General features: G+C 46.8%; 1 protein-coding gene across 1 annotated transcript; it reads right to left on the bottom strand.

The window, feature by feature from the left end:
• Positions 1–10,794: 10,794 nt before the first annotated feature.
• LOC133229262 (protocadherin-23-like) lies at positions 10,795–13,546 on the bottom strand. Its single transcript, XM_061385767.1, is given in 4 exon segments — positions 10,795–12,586; positions 12,588–13,006; positions 13,202–13,333; positions 13,385–13,546. Coding segments are annotated over 4 exon segments (2,505 nt in total).
• Positions 13,547–15,822: the final 2,276 nt, after the last annotated feature.

Genomic DNA, 15,822 nt, shown 5'->3' with positions numbered 1-15,822 from the left:
CCTCCCGCCTTCAATCTTTCCCAGAATAAGGGTTTTTTCCAAAAAGGCAGTTCTTCTCATCAGGTGGCCAAAGTACTGAAGCTTCAGCTTCAGCATCAGTCCTTCCAATGAATATCCAGAACTGATTTCCTTTAGGATTGACTGGTTTGATCTCCTTGCAGTCCAAGGGACTCTGAAGAGGTTTCTCCAGCACCACAGTTCAAAAGCATGAATTCTTCGGTGCTCAGCTTTCTTTATGGTCCAACTCTCACATTCATATATGGCTACCAAAAAATCATAGCTTTCACTAGATGGACCTATGTTTGTAAAGTAATGTCTCTGCTTTTTAATATGCTGTCAAGGTTGGTAATAGCTTTTCTTCCAGGAGCAAGCCTCTTTTAATTTCATGGCTGCAGTCACCATCTGTAGTGATTTTGGAGCCCAAGAAAATAAAGTCTGTCCCTGTTTCCATTGTTTCCCCTTTTATTTGCCATGAAGTGATGGGGCTGGATGCCATGATCTTCATTTTTTGAACGTTGAGTTTTAAGCCAGGTTTTTCACTCTCCTCTGTGACTTTCATCAAGAGGCTCTTTAGTTTCTCTTCTGATTTTGGTACTGACATTACCAAATGGTCAATACCAAAATCAGACTGATTATATTTTTTGCAGCCGAAGATGGACAAGCTCTACACAGACAGCAAAAACAAGACCAGGAGCTGACTGTGGCTCAGATCATGAACTCCTTATTGCAAAATTCATACTTAAATTTAAGAAAGTAGGGAAAACCACTACACTATTCAGGTATGAGGTAAATCAAATCCCTTACAGTTACATAGTGGAAGTGACAAATAGATTCAAGGGATTAGATCTGATAGACAGCGTTCCTGCAAAATGATGGATAGAGGTTCATAACACTGTATAGGAGGCAGATATCAAAACCATCCCCAAGAGAAAGAAATACAAAAAGGCAAAATGAGGAGGCCTTAAAAATAGCTGAGAAAAGAAGATAAACTAAAGACAAAGGAGAAAAGGAAAGATATATCCATCTGAATGCAGAGTTCCAAAGAATAACCTGGAGAGATGAGAGAGTCTTCCTAAGTGATCAATGCAAAGAGAGGAAAGCAAGAGAATAGGAAAGACTAGAGATGTCTTCAAGAAAATCAGAGATAGCAAGGGAACATTTCATGCAAAGATGGGCTCAATAAAGGACAGAAATGGTATGGACCTAACAGAAGCACAATATACAAAGAAGAGACAGAGATGGTATGGACCTAACAGAAGCAGAAGATATAAAGAAGAGGTAGCAAGAATACACAGAAGAACTAAACAAAAAAAGATCCTAATGACCCAGATAACCATGATAGTGTGATCACTCACCTAGAGCCAGACATCCTGCAGTGCAAAGTCAAGTGGGTCTTAGGAATCATCACTATGAACAAAACTAGTGGAGGTGATAGAATTCCAGTCAAGCCATTTCAAATCCTGAAAGATGATGCTGTGAAAGTGCTGCACTCAATATGTCAGCACGTTTGGAAAACTCAGCAGTGGCCACAGGACTGGAAAAGGTCAGTTTTCATTCCAATCCCAAAGAAAGGCAATGCCAAAGAATGCTCAAACTACTGCACAACTGCACTCATTTCACATGCTAGCAAAATAATGCTCAAAATTCTCCAAGCCAGGCTTCAACAGTACGTGAACCATGAACTTCCAGATGTTCAAACTGGATTCAGAAAAGGCAGAAGAACCAGAGATCAAATTGCCAACATCCGTTTGATCACTGAAAAAAGGAAGAGAGTTCCAGAAAAACATCTACTTCTGCTTTATTAACTACACCAAAGCATTTGACTGTATGGATCACAACAAACGGAAAAATTCTTAGAGATGGGAATACCAGACCACCAGACCTGCATCCTGAGAAATCTGTATGCAGGTCAAGAAGCAACAGTTAGTACTAGACATGGAAAAACAGACTGGTTCCAAATCAGGAAAGGAGTACATCAAGGCTGTATATTGTCATCCTGCTTATTTAACTTATATGCAGAATACATCATGTGAAATGCCGGGCTGGATGAAGCATAAGCTGGAATCAAGATTGCTGGGAGAAATATCAGTAACCTCTGATACACAGATGACACCATAATTCTGGCAGAAAGCGAAGAAGAACTAAAGAGCTTCTTGATGAAAGTGAAAGAGGATAGTGAACAAGTTGGCTTAAAACTAAACATTCCGAAAAGTAAGATCATGGCATCCAGTCCCATCACTTCATGGCAAATAGATGGGGAAACAATGGAAGCAATGGCAGACTTTATTTTGGGGAGCCCCAAAATCACTGCAAATGGTGACTGCAGCCATGAAATTAAAAGATGCTTGCTCCGTGGAAGAAAACCTATGACTGACCTAGACAGCATATTCAAAAGCAGAGACATTACTTTGCCAACAAAGTTCCATATTGTCAAGGCTATGGTTTTTCCAGTAGTCATGTATGGATGTGAGAGTTGGACTATAAAGAAAACTGAGTGCTGAAGAATTGATGCTTTTGAACTGTGGTGCTGGAGAAGACTCTTGAGAGTCCCTTGGACTGCAAGGAGATCCAACCAGTCAATCCTCAAGGGAATAAGTTCTGAATATTCATTTCAAGGACTGATGCTGAAGCTGAAACTCCAATACTTTGGCCACCTGATGCAAAGAGCAGACTCACTGGAAAAGACCCTGATGCTAGGAAAGATTGAAGCTGGGAGAAGGGGACGCAAAAGATGAAATGTTTGGATGGCATCACTGACTCAATGGACATGAGTTTGCGTAAACTTCGGCAGTTGGTAATGGACAGGGAAGCCTGGCCTGCTGTGGTCCATGAGGTTGCAAAGAGCTGGACACGACTGAACGACTGAACTGAACTGAACTCCTTGGAAGAAAAGTCATGACAAACCTAGACAGCATATTAAAAAGCAGAGACATTACTTTGCCGACAAAGGTCCATATAATCAGATCTATGGTTTTTCCAGTAGTCATGTATGGATGTAAGACTTGGACCATAAAGAAGACTGAGTGCCGAAGAATTGATGCTTTCGAATTGTGATGTTGGAGAAGACTCTTGAGAGTCCCTTGGACAGCAAGGCGATCAAACCAGTCAATTCTAAAGGAAATCAGTCCTGAATATTCATTGGAAGGACTAATGCTGAAGCTCTAATACTTTGGTCACCTGATTTGAAGAGTTGACTCATTCGGAAAGACCCTAATTCTGGGAATGATTGAGGGCAGGAGGAGAAGGGGGCAACAGAGAATAAGACTGTTGGATGGCAGCGCTGACTCAACTGGCATGAGTTTGAGCAAACTCCAGGAGTTAGTGAAAGACAGGGAAGCCTGGCATGTTGTAGTCCATGGGGCTGCAAAGAATCAGACACAACTAAACAACTGAACAATGGCAATGTGACCTAGTAGTTCCACTTCTGGTTATTTATCCAAAGAAAATGAAAACATTAATTCAAAAAGAAACATGTTCTTCTTTGTTGACTGCAAAACTATTTACAGTAGCTGAGATACAGAAACAAAGTAGGTGTCCAACAACAGATGGATACAAAAGATGTAGCATATATACATGCACATATATACACACACACACTGTGTATGTGTGTGTGTGTGTGTGTGTGTGTGTGTGTGTGTATATACACTGGAATATTACTCTGCCATTAAAAGAATGAAATCTTGCCATTTGTGGCAACATGGATGTACCCAGAGGGTATTATGCTAAATTAAATAAGTTAGAAAGAGAAAGACAAATGCCATGTGATTTCACTTGTACGTATAATCCAAAAGCCAAAGTAAGACATAAACAGACTTATAAGTACAGAGAACAAATTGGTAGTTGCCAAAGGGGAATGAGGTGGGGGGATTTGTGAAATAGGTAAAGGGGACTAACAGGTAAAAGCTTCCTGTTATAAAATAATAAGTCTCAGGGATGTAATGTACACACAGGAAATACAGTTGATAATATTGTAACAACTTTGTATGATGATGGATTGTAACTGGATTTATTGTGGTGACCGTTTTGTAATGTATAAAAATATTGAATTGTTATGCTGAACACCTCAGACTAATATCATAGTGTATGTTAATTACAACTCAATACAAAAAAGACAGCAAGTTACTCTGTAGATCAGAATCATGCTCTGCACAGCTGAGCCGGGTCAGGCGATGACCCTGAGTTAAGGGTGGTACTTGGCACACCTCGGGTAAACCCCTGAGGACCCTTCACACCAAGGTCTTTGCCACAGCTGTCATCACATTGCCTAGTCTTTCTGCGGCTTTCACAGTGGTGTTTTTGTGGAAAGGACGAGGGAGAGGAATAGCTATTGAAAGGTCATCTGAACCTTCCTTTAGGACAGGTGGGATTCTATAAACCCATAAGGGGATGTTGCAAGCTTCCAATGTAAGCAAAACAGATTTCTCCCTTCAGTATAAGACACATACATCTGACTGAAAACTGAAAATTTGAAATCTTTTCTGCTACTTTTTCCATCTTTTTATGTGAGAGAATTTTATTTGAAATGTCATTTTTAATTAGTCTTCAGCATCCACTATATCCAGCAAAACAGTTGTCTTTATCATTTCTATAAGTTTTACTAGCTTTTAATAATAAATAACACATATCCAGCACCTAATGTGAATAAAGCATTATTTTAAGCATATATTTACATACTAATTCATTACACACAAAAAACTCTATCAAGCTGAAGCCATCATTATCTGTATTTCCCAGATGAGGACAAGAGGCTCAGTGCCCAAGGTCACATGGACAGTAAGTGATGCTGAGATTCAATCCAGGCGCACTGACCGCGCAGTCTAGCTGTATCTTTCACCACTGCATGAAGCCTAATTTTAGTCTTCAAAGCTAAGAACTTTTGACAGTGTAACATTAGTCATCTTTCTCTAGTTCTAGAATCAAGAATGAGACAAAGTCTGGCAAGTTATATATTGAGTGTAGGTAGAGATGCATCCCACAGATTCCAGGATATACCCCTCCTATGACATAGCCAAACAAATTATATGATCATCTTGCTCAAGCAGGAAAAGAGGAAAGGAAGTGAAGCCAGCTTACTGATCTCGGGCAGCAGCTTGATGGGGACAAGGAGAGGAAGGGTACCAAAATGAAACTGCAGAGAAATCTAGAGCCAATCTCTAGCACCTAAACAGATCATCGAGAACTTCCCTGGCTAGTCCAGGGGCTAAGAGTTTGCCTGCCAATCAGCGTACACAGTTTTGATCCCTGTTCTGGGAAGATTCCACGTGTCATGGAGCAACTAAGCCCTCGTACTGCAACTGCTGAAGCCCACATGCCTGGAGCCCATGCTCCACAACTAGAGAAGCCACCACAGTGAGAAGCCCACCACAGCTAGAGAGGAGTCCTTGCTCGCCACAACTAGAGGAAGCCCACGTGCAGCAATCAAGACCCAGCATAGGCATAAATACATAATAAAATAATAAATCAGGCTATCAAAGCAAAGCCGAAGCACACACAGCACATGCAGGAACTGTAACGTAAGGCCAGCAGAAGAGAGATAATCAGAGAAGATGACAGCTTGCAGTAATCCAGACACATCCTGGAGATGGGCGCAAATGACCACTGGGGAACTCTCATACGCTTTCAGCGCATGTGCACAGATAGGTCAGGTCCATTCACAAGAGCAGGAATAAGATAGTCATATACAGTAATAAGTTCTATGACCATCAAAGCTGGCACACAGGATGTATGTACATCAACTTCTATGTAAGATAAGCAGTAAGAGTATGTATTAAGGTGAGGGATAAACAAGGCAATTCAGACCATAAAATTCCAAAGGATCAATAATATATGCAGGAAATTAACTTTACAATAAAGTTAACAGACACGCAAATAAAATATCAAGAAAGTAAAAACCTTGACTAGCTGTAACCCTGACTAGTAATTCTTTTTATTATGGTCTTCAATACAATTTAACAAAAGTATTGATCTTCTAGTATATGTGATTGAGGACACTAGGAATTACAGGGACTCAAATGCCATTAAATTGCAACTGCACAAGGTAATCGCGATCCATCATCTTACTAACACAAGTAAACAACTGCAGTACCATAAGGAACATCAAGAAAAGAGCTGGTCAGAACAAGGAAACGTTTAGAGGAAGGAGGTGGCATTTGAGATACATCTAAAATCTCTCCAGTGAAAAGGACAGGCGACAGAAGACAGGGAATGACGTGGACAGAACTAGGGTGGTGACAATGGGTTTAAGTGAAAGGACCAAAGTAAGAAACCCTGCAGCCCTTGGCAGCCAGTGTGGTCAGATTCAGGGAGAAATCAAAGATGAGAGGAAACATCTTCCTTTATAGAGTATCTTAATCCCAGCCTGGCACTAGGGCAGCCTCTTGAAAGAAGACCTCACACTGTTCCTAAGGACCACCTACCTCAGCATCCCCTGCCATCATCACCACCCAGGCTTCAGGAGAGGGGCTGCAAGCCCTGGACACTCTGACTAAAGCTAATTAATAATCCTTCCCTTAAATCATTGCACCCCCAGCAGTGTTTTAGATTCTCCACTTTTACCTCCACAGTACAGCTGAGACAAAACCAACATATCTGGAAAGAATTTACTAAAGGCTGATAGTGAAGTTGCTCAGTAGTGTCCAACTCTTTGCGATCCCATGGACTGTAGCCTACTACACTCCTCTGTCCATGCAATTTTCCAGGCAAGAGTACTGGAATGGGTTGCAATAGGGATTGATAAAAGGGAAGAAACCCCCAAAGATATAATGAATCAGAAACAAGATAGAGGTTAGCCCCCTGAGCCCATAGAGCACAGTTGGCATCAGGCCTTCCCATCTCCACATCTTTCCAGATGGTAGATACTGTGTTTAATGACCAGGCACCCCTCAGAGTCAGGCTCCTCAGAGTCAGCCCAGGATAGCAAACACACGAGCCCAGCCTGTGCTGTCTCCCATGCCCCACTGTGGAATCTGCTTTTTACCTAATCAACTAATTAGTCAATTATATGAGACCTGATCTTGCTCTTCACCCTTATAATTCTCAACAATGAAAACCACAGCCACTCCAACAAACAGCAAAACACATACCCCACACACATACCAAACACATAAACACAACCGTAGAAAGGATCCATTAAAAAATATAGGAAGTGTTTAAAAGGAGCTGATTAGTGAAGACAGGGGTGGGGGGAAGTGAGAAAGAAAGAAAGAGTCAAAGGAAAATGACCTTGGTTTGTGAAGTGGTCGATTTTGAAAAGTCAAAAATACATCCAGGCAGAGATACATAGCAAGTAAAGAAATGGGGTGTGTGTGTATATTGCTCAGTCGTGTCTCTTTGGGAACCCATGGTCTGTCCATGGAATTCTCTAGGCAAGAATACTGGAGTGGGTTGCCAGTCCCTTCTCCCAGAGATCTTCCCAACCCAGGGACTGGCTTGAACTGGGGTCTCCTGCATTGCAGGCAGATTCTTTACCATCTGAGCTATGGTTAATAAAGGAGGTTAACCCTAGAGATGCTAAAAAATAAAGTTGCAGTTCTGGGAATGTTTAAGTAGAAAGTATAAAAAAAGAGGCAAGGGAGAGGAAGAAAAAACCTTTGGGAATGCCCCTATCATACAGAGTAGGGGACACAAGAGGAAAAGAGGAATTGACAAGACGGAGACCCGGAGGATGCAAATGAGACAGAAGGTGGTAAAGAGGACACACTCAAGAAAGAGGAAGTGGGCAGCTTTAGAGAAAGAGGCAGGTTAAACTAAACAAGCCCACTGGATAGAAAGGAAAGAACACAGCTGCTTTTGGAGTGGCAGGATTTAGCACAGTGGTAGGGGAGGTCAGAACCTGGGCGAGAGTGATCAGCAAGAAGGGGTGGGGCATATGCCTTCACTTGGAGGAAGAAAGGAGATGGGATACGAAGGAATTAGGACTCTACATTTGGCTGGTACCGAGAACCCGCCCATTATAGTCACTGCTGTCTCTCCAGCACTAAGACCTATTCTTGGAAGAGGTACCCAAGAAATACTGTTCATGGAATGTTGCCTATTCAGTGAATGCTGTTGTTTGATTAAGAAAATGAATTAGTCAATGAATACAATACTAATTCTTGAGGAAGGACAAGAGAATAATCTTGCTATGGCACTCGTGTGATTCAGGTATGAAGGCTGCAGTTACACTCTCTGAAGATCTAGTTGCAAGATAAAAGCTGTTGATGCAGTTCTCATCTGTTGGATTTAGTGTGGGGCAGAGAGTGTCAGTCCCACCAGTGAGAGAGGCTGAAGTCAGTCTCTTTGACAATCATCTGAAGAAAAAGGGAGTCTTTCAGTACTGGACATTAGAACTCAGAGGAAAACACCAGGACAACTGCAGAATAGAAATCCCTCCCTGTCATGAGCATGAAAGCATGAAGACATGCTGAAAGGAGATCCTGGGAACGGGGCTTAGGAGGGGCAGGTTGTCAAGAAGGGGCTCTCCATGTGGAGGGCAGTGGAGAGCAAGGAACTGAAAACCCAGATGAGTGCCCTCAGGGCTGGGAAAACCCTTTCGGGCTAGAGGACACCTAACTCAGGCTACTGGTTCTTGTCCTGTGTATTAAATCTGTTTGTTCTGGCCCACATTTAAAGTTTTTGAAAGTTCCTGTCTGGGTCTGAGACTACGGAAGGATTCAGCCAGCACTGGTGACCCTAAATGGCAGTAAGAGCAGAAAAAGCCCAGGGATTAGTGCTCCAGACTAACCACCAAGACATCTTAAAGGTTCTGAGTTTATTTTATTATGTGACATGGTATTCCCTTACAGGGAATCCAAGAAAGGAATTTGTTTTTTCTCCTGTTGCTGCTCATTGTGTTTTTTCTTTGATTCTGACCAAGGAGAGCTGAGCAATTCTGACATCTAGAGGGAGAGAACTGTAGAGGACAGCAGAAAGGTTTGGTTAGAAGCACCGAGACAATGTAATTAAACAAAGCCCCAGGAGAGAGGAGAGGCCACGGGGTCCAGAGAGCTGGGAAGGCTTGTTTTTACAATGTAATACAAAGAAACATCAAGAGCAAAGAGATGGGGAGCAAACAGAGCTCAGGTGAGAAGCCGAGGGGACAGAGTCAGCCAGAGAGCTGATGCAGCGCAGAAAGTTCACACAGCTGCTGCAGCGAGGCTGCCAGAGGGCTGCGGAAAAGCCTCTGCAATCTACAGGGCCTGGACTGTTGGAATTTCTAGAAACTCTAATCAGCACCATTTAATACTATCAATACCTAGAGCAATACTTGGTAACCTGAAGCTTTTGTTTTTTTGATTGAAGATGCAATCTTACACTTGAGCCAAGTTCAGTTCACCATAATGGATCCATATCCACATATCAAGTCATAATAATGGGATAAACTCACACCTCATCACACAGTCATCTCACAATTTTAAAAAGATTCTAGTCAAAGGAATTACAATTAATTGTAATTAATTAATTACACCCTGCTTATTTTCCTTCAAATAGAGTCAAGTTGTACTGTTTTGTACCAAGACCTTTAAGCTCTTTCAGATGAAAGAAATCTTAAAAATTATCTAGTCCAACCTCTCAACTCTAATGACCTCAGTTTTTGACATCTGTGGCAGACCCGACCAGTCCCCACCGGCAGCCTTGTGGCCCTCTCCGTTTCTCAGCCACCTTTGCGGTATACCATATAGATTAGCTCTGACCAGCCGGACACTGATGGACCTAAGCTAAGTCACCCCCAGACTTCGCCCTACCTTGGATGGAGAAGGACCAGCCAACCCTCATCATATCAGACTCTGCTTGAGATGTAAATAAACTTCCATCAGCATTCACAGATCTATCTCTTTCAGCAGCAAACATTAATTGATTTTCAAGCCTTCTTTTAATTACCTAGCAACTAATGAGTTGCCAATCATGCCAGAGAAAGTGGTAGAGATTATTATCTATACCACTTATCTAAGATACAAAGGATTAAAAAAAGACAGCAAACCAGTCAAGTAACTCATGTTTAAAATATAGTGGCAGCTTAAATTATCTAAAGGTTATTGAGACATGACTTATAAGGCTTTAGCCTCACCCACTAAGAACCAAGAAATAAGCTACAGAGGTCTTAAAACAACCCAGCCTGAGAGCTAAATGGCACTTTACAGCTTTGATCACTAGTTAGCCTCTCAGGCTCCAGTTATTCACTCAAATCATCTTGATGTAAATAAAACAGTCTTGGAAATCCAGTTTGTTATCTCACATCAGATAGCTTCAGATAACTACCAGGAAATTAGAAGCCATAAGAATTACTGCTAGAAGGGTGCATATTAGAACATTCTGAGATCCATTTGTAAAGGATATCACCCATTTTATAAAGGATGATTGAAACTTGCCCTTCCTCAGAGTCTTGAAGACATCATAGCAGGTCTGGTTAAATTGGTAAAAATGACTTGGTATCCTCAACTAGTTCTTGTAAGTTTCCAAAGAAGGTAGGACAATGTGTAATAAGTCTCTGTAAATGGTTACTCAAAAGAGTTTCAGTGTTTAAGGCCACACACTTGCTTATTTGAAAAACTGGCATGTGAGGGCCACCTTACTCCCCCAGTGCACACGTGATGATGTTCAAATATGCAGGACACTGCCATCTGCACACTGTTCAGAAGCAAAACTGAGAATGAGTGGCTCCTCCCAAACCAATGTGGGTGCTCAGATCCAGACAGAGGGAAATCAGAATTCCATGGGCAAAATCAAGATCCAAAGATCATGTGAAGCAGAAAAGATCTTAAGTGACCATTCTGTTCAAGCCCCAGCAGAAGGGCTAGATGCCGGGAGGGCACCCATTCATCTCCCTGCAGAGCAGAAACCAGAGCCCATGTCCTCTGCTTTCTGAGCTCGAGTATAACTATCCACATCATACACACAAAAAAAATCCTTTCTGAACTTACATCTTCTCCATCCCTTCCCAGGGCTTCCCTTGATCCGAAGGCCTGATGTGCTCACCTGCAGAAAGCAGTGCCCAACTGGGGCGTGCTCCGGAAGCGTGGCGTTGTACACCTGCTTCAGGAAAACGGGCTCGTTGTCATTCACGTCGTCCACGGCGATGCTCACCAGGCAAGTGGCCGAGAGCGGGGGCTCTCCGAGGTCATGGGCCACCACTCTCAGTTCTATGGCCTCCTGGGCCTCTCGGTCCAGGCTCCGGGTGGTGCTGATCACACCACTCTCGGGATCAATGCTGAAGGATGGTCCACACTCAGCGGGGGGCCTCGGAGTCTCTGGGTTACAGAGAGCGGGGAGAGGAAGCAGCGCATAGCGCAGCCTGGCATGGTCCGTGCCAGGCTCATCTGCGTCGGAGGCACTGACACACAAGACCATGGTGCCGGGAGCCGCGGCCTCGGACACCGAAGCCCAATAATGCTCCTGGCTGAAGAGAGGTGGCTGATCATTGAGGTCAGCAACCCGGAGCAGCAGCGTCTCCTCGGTGCTCAGCGGCGGTGATCCCGCATCTGTGGCCACCAGTCGCAAATCATACAGGTCTCGGCTCTCCCTATCTAGGGGCCCCTCGACGCAAAGGAAAAATACTCCTGGGGAGCCTCCGGACCGCAGCACAAAGGCTCCCTCACCGCCCTCCAAGGTCAGAGAGACGCTCCCGACTCCAAGGCCTCCATCGAGCTCCCCGGCGGCTTCCCCTTCCTTCTCTGGGTCACCTTCCGCGTCTGACACCGAGACCCGAGCCACATAGTCGCCGACTTGAGCGCCCTCGAAGACGCGCGCGACCCCTCCTTCGGTGAGGAAGAGTAGATGAATAGCGGGCGGGTTGTCATTCACGTCCAGCACCGCGATGGACACGCGCACGGTGGCGACCTCGGGCGCAGCGCCTCCGTCACGGGCCTCCACCACCAGCTGGTGCCAGGCCTGCGCCTCGCGGTCCAGCGGCCTGTGCACCCGCACCACCCCGCTCAGCTCCTCCACCACGAAGTAGGCCGCGTCGTCCAGCGTCCTGCCGCTACCACCGGCCCCGGGAGCCTGCCGGGAGCGGATGCTGTAGCGCACGTGGCCGTTGGGCCCCAGGTCACGGTCGGTGGCGCGCACGCGACAGACTTCGGTGCCGGGCCCAGCGTCCTCGCGAACCGCGGCGCGGTACTCGCTCTCCTCAAAGACTGGAGGATTGTCGTTCTCATCCAGCACGCACAGTTCCACTCGCAGGCGGCCGGTGCGCCGCGGGCGACCGCCGTCCCAAGCCTCGATCTGCAGCTCGTGTGCCGCCACCGCCTCTCGGTCCAAGCGCCGAAGCAGCACCAAGTCTAGGGGCTCAAGGGGCGACGAGGACGGCAGCGACGGTGGCGACCCCGGGGCCCCGTAGCGCAACTGGAAAAAAGGTCCGGCGGGGTCCTCGGACAGGCTGGACGGTTGCACCAGGGTGTAGCCCTGTATGCTGAAAAGCCCAGCGTCCGGGTCTCGGGCGCCTGGCAGGCGGAAGGCGGTACCTGGTGGGCTGAGCTCGGAGACGTTGAGTTGCAGGGAGTCCAGAGGAAAGCGGGGCGAGTGGTCGTTCACGTCGTTGACTTGAATCTCCACCTGCACCACCGCGCCCAGCAGCGTGGCGGCCACGAAGCTGTAGTGGTCGCGCCGTTGCCCCCGCACGGATGTCGCCGACCAGAGTGTCCGGAGGAAGGCCCTCGTCCACGGAAAGGCTGAGGTTGAACACCTGGGCAGACGAGCCCGAGGCCGCCCACAGCCACGCGTGCACGCAGAGCCCGAGCAGGAAGCGCTGCGCCCAGGCGCCGCCGCCCTGCCGCCCGCGGGGTGACCCTCCGCTTCCAGGGAGCAGGAGGCGCTTCCAGTGAAGGCTAGCTTGTGGCGGAGTGGGCGCAGCTGAGCCGGGGACATCTGGCGTGAAGGCAGGCGCAGACAGGCCGGGGGAGCTCGAGCCGCTTCCACCGCTGTCAGCCACCTTTGAGCCCCTGGATCTCTTTACACGAGTCTCATCTCTTTTTCTCTCTCTTTTTATTCCTTTGACATCTGTTCCTTGTTCGGCTCGGCTGGTTGTTTCCCCCTGGTAAAGTCAGGTGCATTATTTCCTTTGCCAAAAAGGATGAAATTATTCAAAGCGCGCACATACGGAGAAGCTGGGGGTCGGGCCGGGGAAGAGGGTAAGGTAAGGGCGGGAGGGCGCGCGGCCGGAGCGGGAGGGAGGGAGGGAGAGGCGGATCCGACTGCGGCGCAGTCAGCGGCTCCGGGGCGGCCGCGCCCGCCGCGTCTCGGGGCGCGGGGGACCGCGCGCCTCCCGCCGGTTCTCCTCCGCGCGCCGTGACGCGGCCACACACCCGGGCGAACTCCCACCTGCGAGGCGCAGCTGCAGCTGGGCACGTTCCTGGTCAGGCTAGGGGCGGAGGAGAGGAGAGCAAACGTGAGAGGAGCCGGAGATGGGGACCATGGGGCGCGTGGGGATCGCGCAGGCTGGGCTAGGCGTGAAAGTGGCTAGGGGTGGGGAAGGTGAGGGGACAGCCCTCCCCGCTCCATCCCTGAGACTGGCTCTGCAGCGGGCCTGACGCTGGGGAGCTCCTGCCGCGCGGAGAGGGCGGGGGGTTATCATTACACTGGAGAGCCAAACTTGTGTTATCCATGTGGCGAGAAAGACTCGTCCCCAGCGGAAGGACAGATGGAGTCAAAGGCCGATGCACAGCTGGGGCCGGGATGACTGCAAAGGGGGAGAAGGCGGAACTTGGAAAAACCTTCGAGAAACCCTGAGAAATCTGTGACACACATGGTGCAAACCAAGCTTTATTATGCCGCGCTACCACTCGGCGAGACGTGTGAGCGACTTATCACTCCCCTCTGCTACCGGCAATGACGACAATAGATTCGGCTTGCGAACACTTTTTATGCATTCAGCGCCATCACAACACTTCCAGGATGGTTTACGATGCTGATTTATGGGCAGAAAGACGGGGTAGCCGAGGCCATCACCTTCCCAAGCTCCACGAGCAGGGAAGTTTGCAGGCGAAGCAACTACTGATACCACTCTCAAAATAGCTTGTGTCTGAGCCGGAGATTATCAATGAATCGCGAGTTTCCCTTCAATTATCCGTAATAGTAGGATAAATTGCCTCTCTTAAAAAAATGCCCGAGGAAAGACTCTGCCCTCTCAAGGATGGCTTGTCATATTTAGCAAATGGTTTCTGCAATTTTGCATTTAGACCAGAGGAAAGGCTTAATTTCCTAGATACTGTTGCTCTCCTTTGTTGTTGTTTAGTCCCTAAGTCCTGTCTGACTCTTGAGACCCGATGGACTGTAGCGCGCCAGGCTCCTCTATCCATGGGATTTCCCAGGAAATAATCCTGAAGTGGGTTGCCATTTCCTTCTCCAGGAGATCTTCTGACCGAGGGATTGAACCCACATCTCCTGCATTGGTAGGTGGATTCATTATCACTGAGCCATCAGAGAAGACATTTAAGGAGCACCAAAAGCCCTGAGTAGCAGTCCCTTACAGCAAGATGTCTTTTTAATATATATATAATTGCTAATCTACAGCCATACCATCACCCCTATGGCTGATAAAATAACAATAAATGTATTTTATAGCAGACAATTTCATATATATGGAGACATTATTGAAACAAATTCAGTGTCTCTAAACCAATGTATCTCTTCTCCATTGAGATTTGTTACTAGTCTTTAGTCTCCTTTAACCTCAGCCTCTGAAATCTCACCCTCACTAGGCCCCCTGTCCCTTTGTAAGTGATCCTCAAGCAAACATCCAGACTGATACTTTTAAAACTAACTCAAATCATGTCACACACACCCCCAACCCCACCCTCCCCTCTTAGAACCTGTCAGTATATTTCCATTATACTTGAATTTTAATTCAGACTCCCTTCAAAGAGTGCAGGACTCTACCTAGCATGGTGCTATCCACCCTTCTGACCTCACAGCTGTCCATCCAGCTCCACTGCGTTCTTTCTGACCTTAGTTCCTATTGCGGACTGAGCACTTGGGTCTCCTTCAAAATTCATGTGCTGAAATCCTGTCCCCCGCCCAGTGTGATTGGCTTTAGGAGGGCAAGTTTTGAGGGTGATTAGATTACTTGATTTTCCATCCACGGGGTCGCTAAGAGTCGGATGTGACTGAGCGACTTCACTTTCCCTTTTCACTTTCATGCATTGGAGAAGGAAATGGCAACCCACTCCAGAATTCTTGCCTGGAGAATCCCAGGGACGGGGGAGCCTGGTGGGCTGCCGTCTATGGGGTCGCACAGAGTCGGCCACGACTGAAGCTACTTAGCAGCAGCAGCAGCAGATTACTTGAGGTCATGGGATTAGCGCCTTTAAGTGAATGAGGAGAGGACCTGAAGCTCTCTGCTTCTCACCATGTGATGGTAGAAAAAGCCAGTGGCCCACAAATGGGAAGAGGTCCTGCCCCAGAACTCGACCATGCTGGCACTCTGATCTGACTTCCAACCCTCAGAACTGTGAAAATAAGTGTCTGTTGTTTATAAGCAACCCCCACGCCCATCCCAGCATCAGTGACTCAGTGGACATGAATTTGAGCAAACTCAGGGAGATAGTGAAGGACAGGGAAGCCTGGCATGCTGCAATCCATGGGGTCACAAAGAGTTGGACACAATTGAGTGACCAAACTTTGTTCCAGCAACTTGAGCAGGCTATGACAGCTTGTACATTTGAATTGTGAGGCCCTTTCTGTGCCTGGGAGTTCTTTCTTCTGAGTTGTGAAGATCTGGCCATTTCTCACTCAGGTCTCAATTCAAATACCAGCTGTTTGGAGACCTTCCTTGACCACCCTACCTACCTCAAGTAGCTTCTCTGCCTTAAACTGCATCCTTATATTAGATTTCATTCACAGTGTCCATCA

The sequence above is a fragment of the Bos javanicus genome, chromosome 17 (assembly GCF_032452875.1).
Source record: "Bos javanicus breed banteng chromosome 17, ARS-OSU_banteng_1.0, whole genome shotgun sequence".
NCBI lineage: Eukaryota > Metazoa > Chordata > Mammalia > Artiodactyla > Bovidae > Bos > Bos javanicus.
The sequence above is the reverse complement of the archived record's forward strand: the minus strand, read 5'-3'. Positions and strand labels throughout refer to the sequence as shown.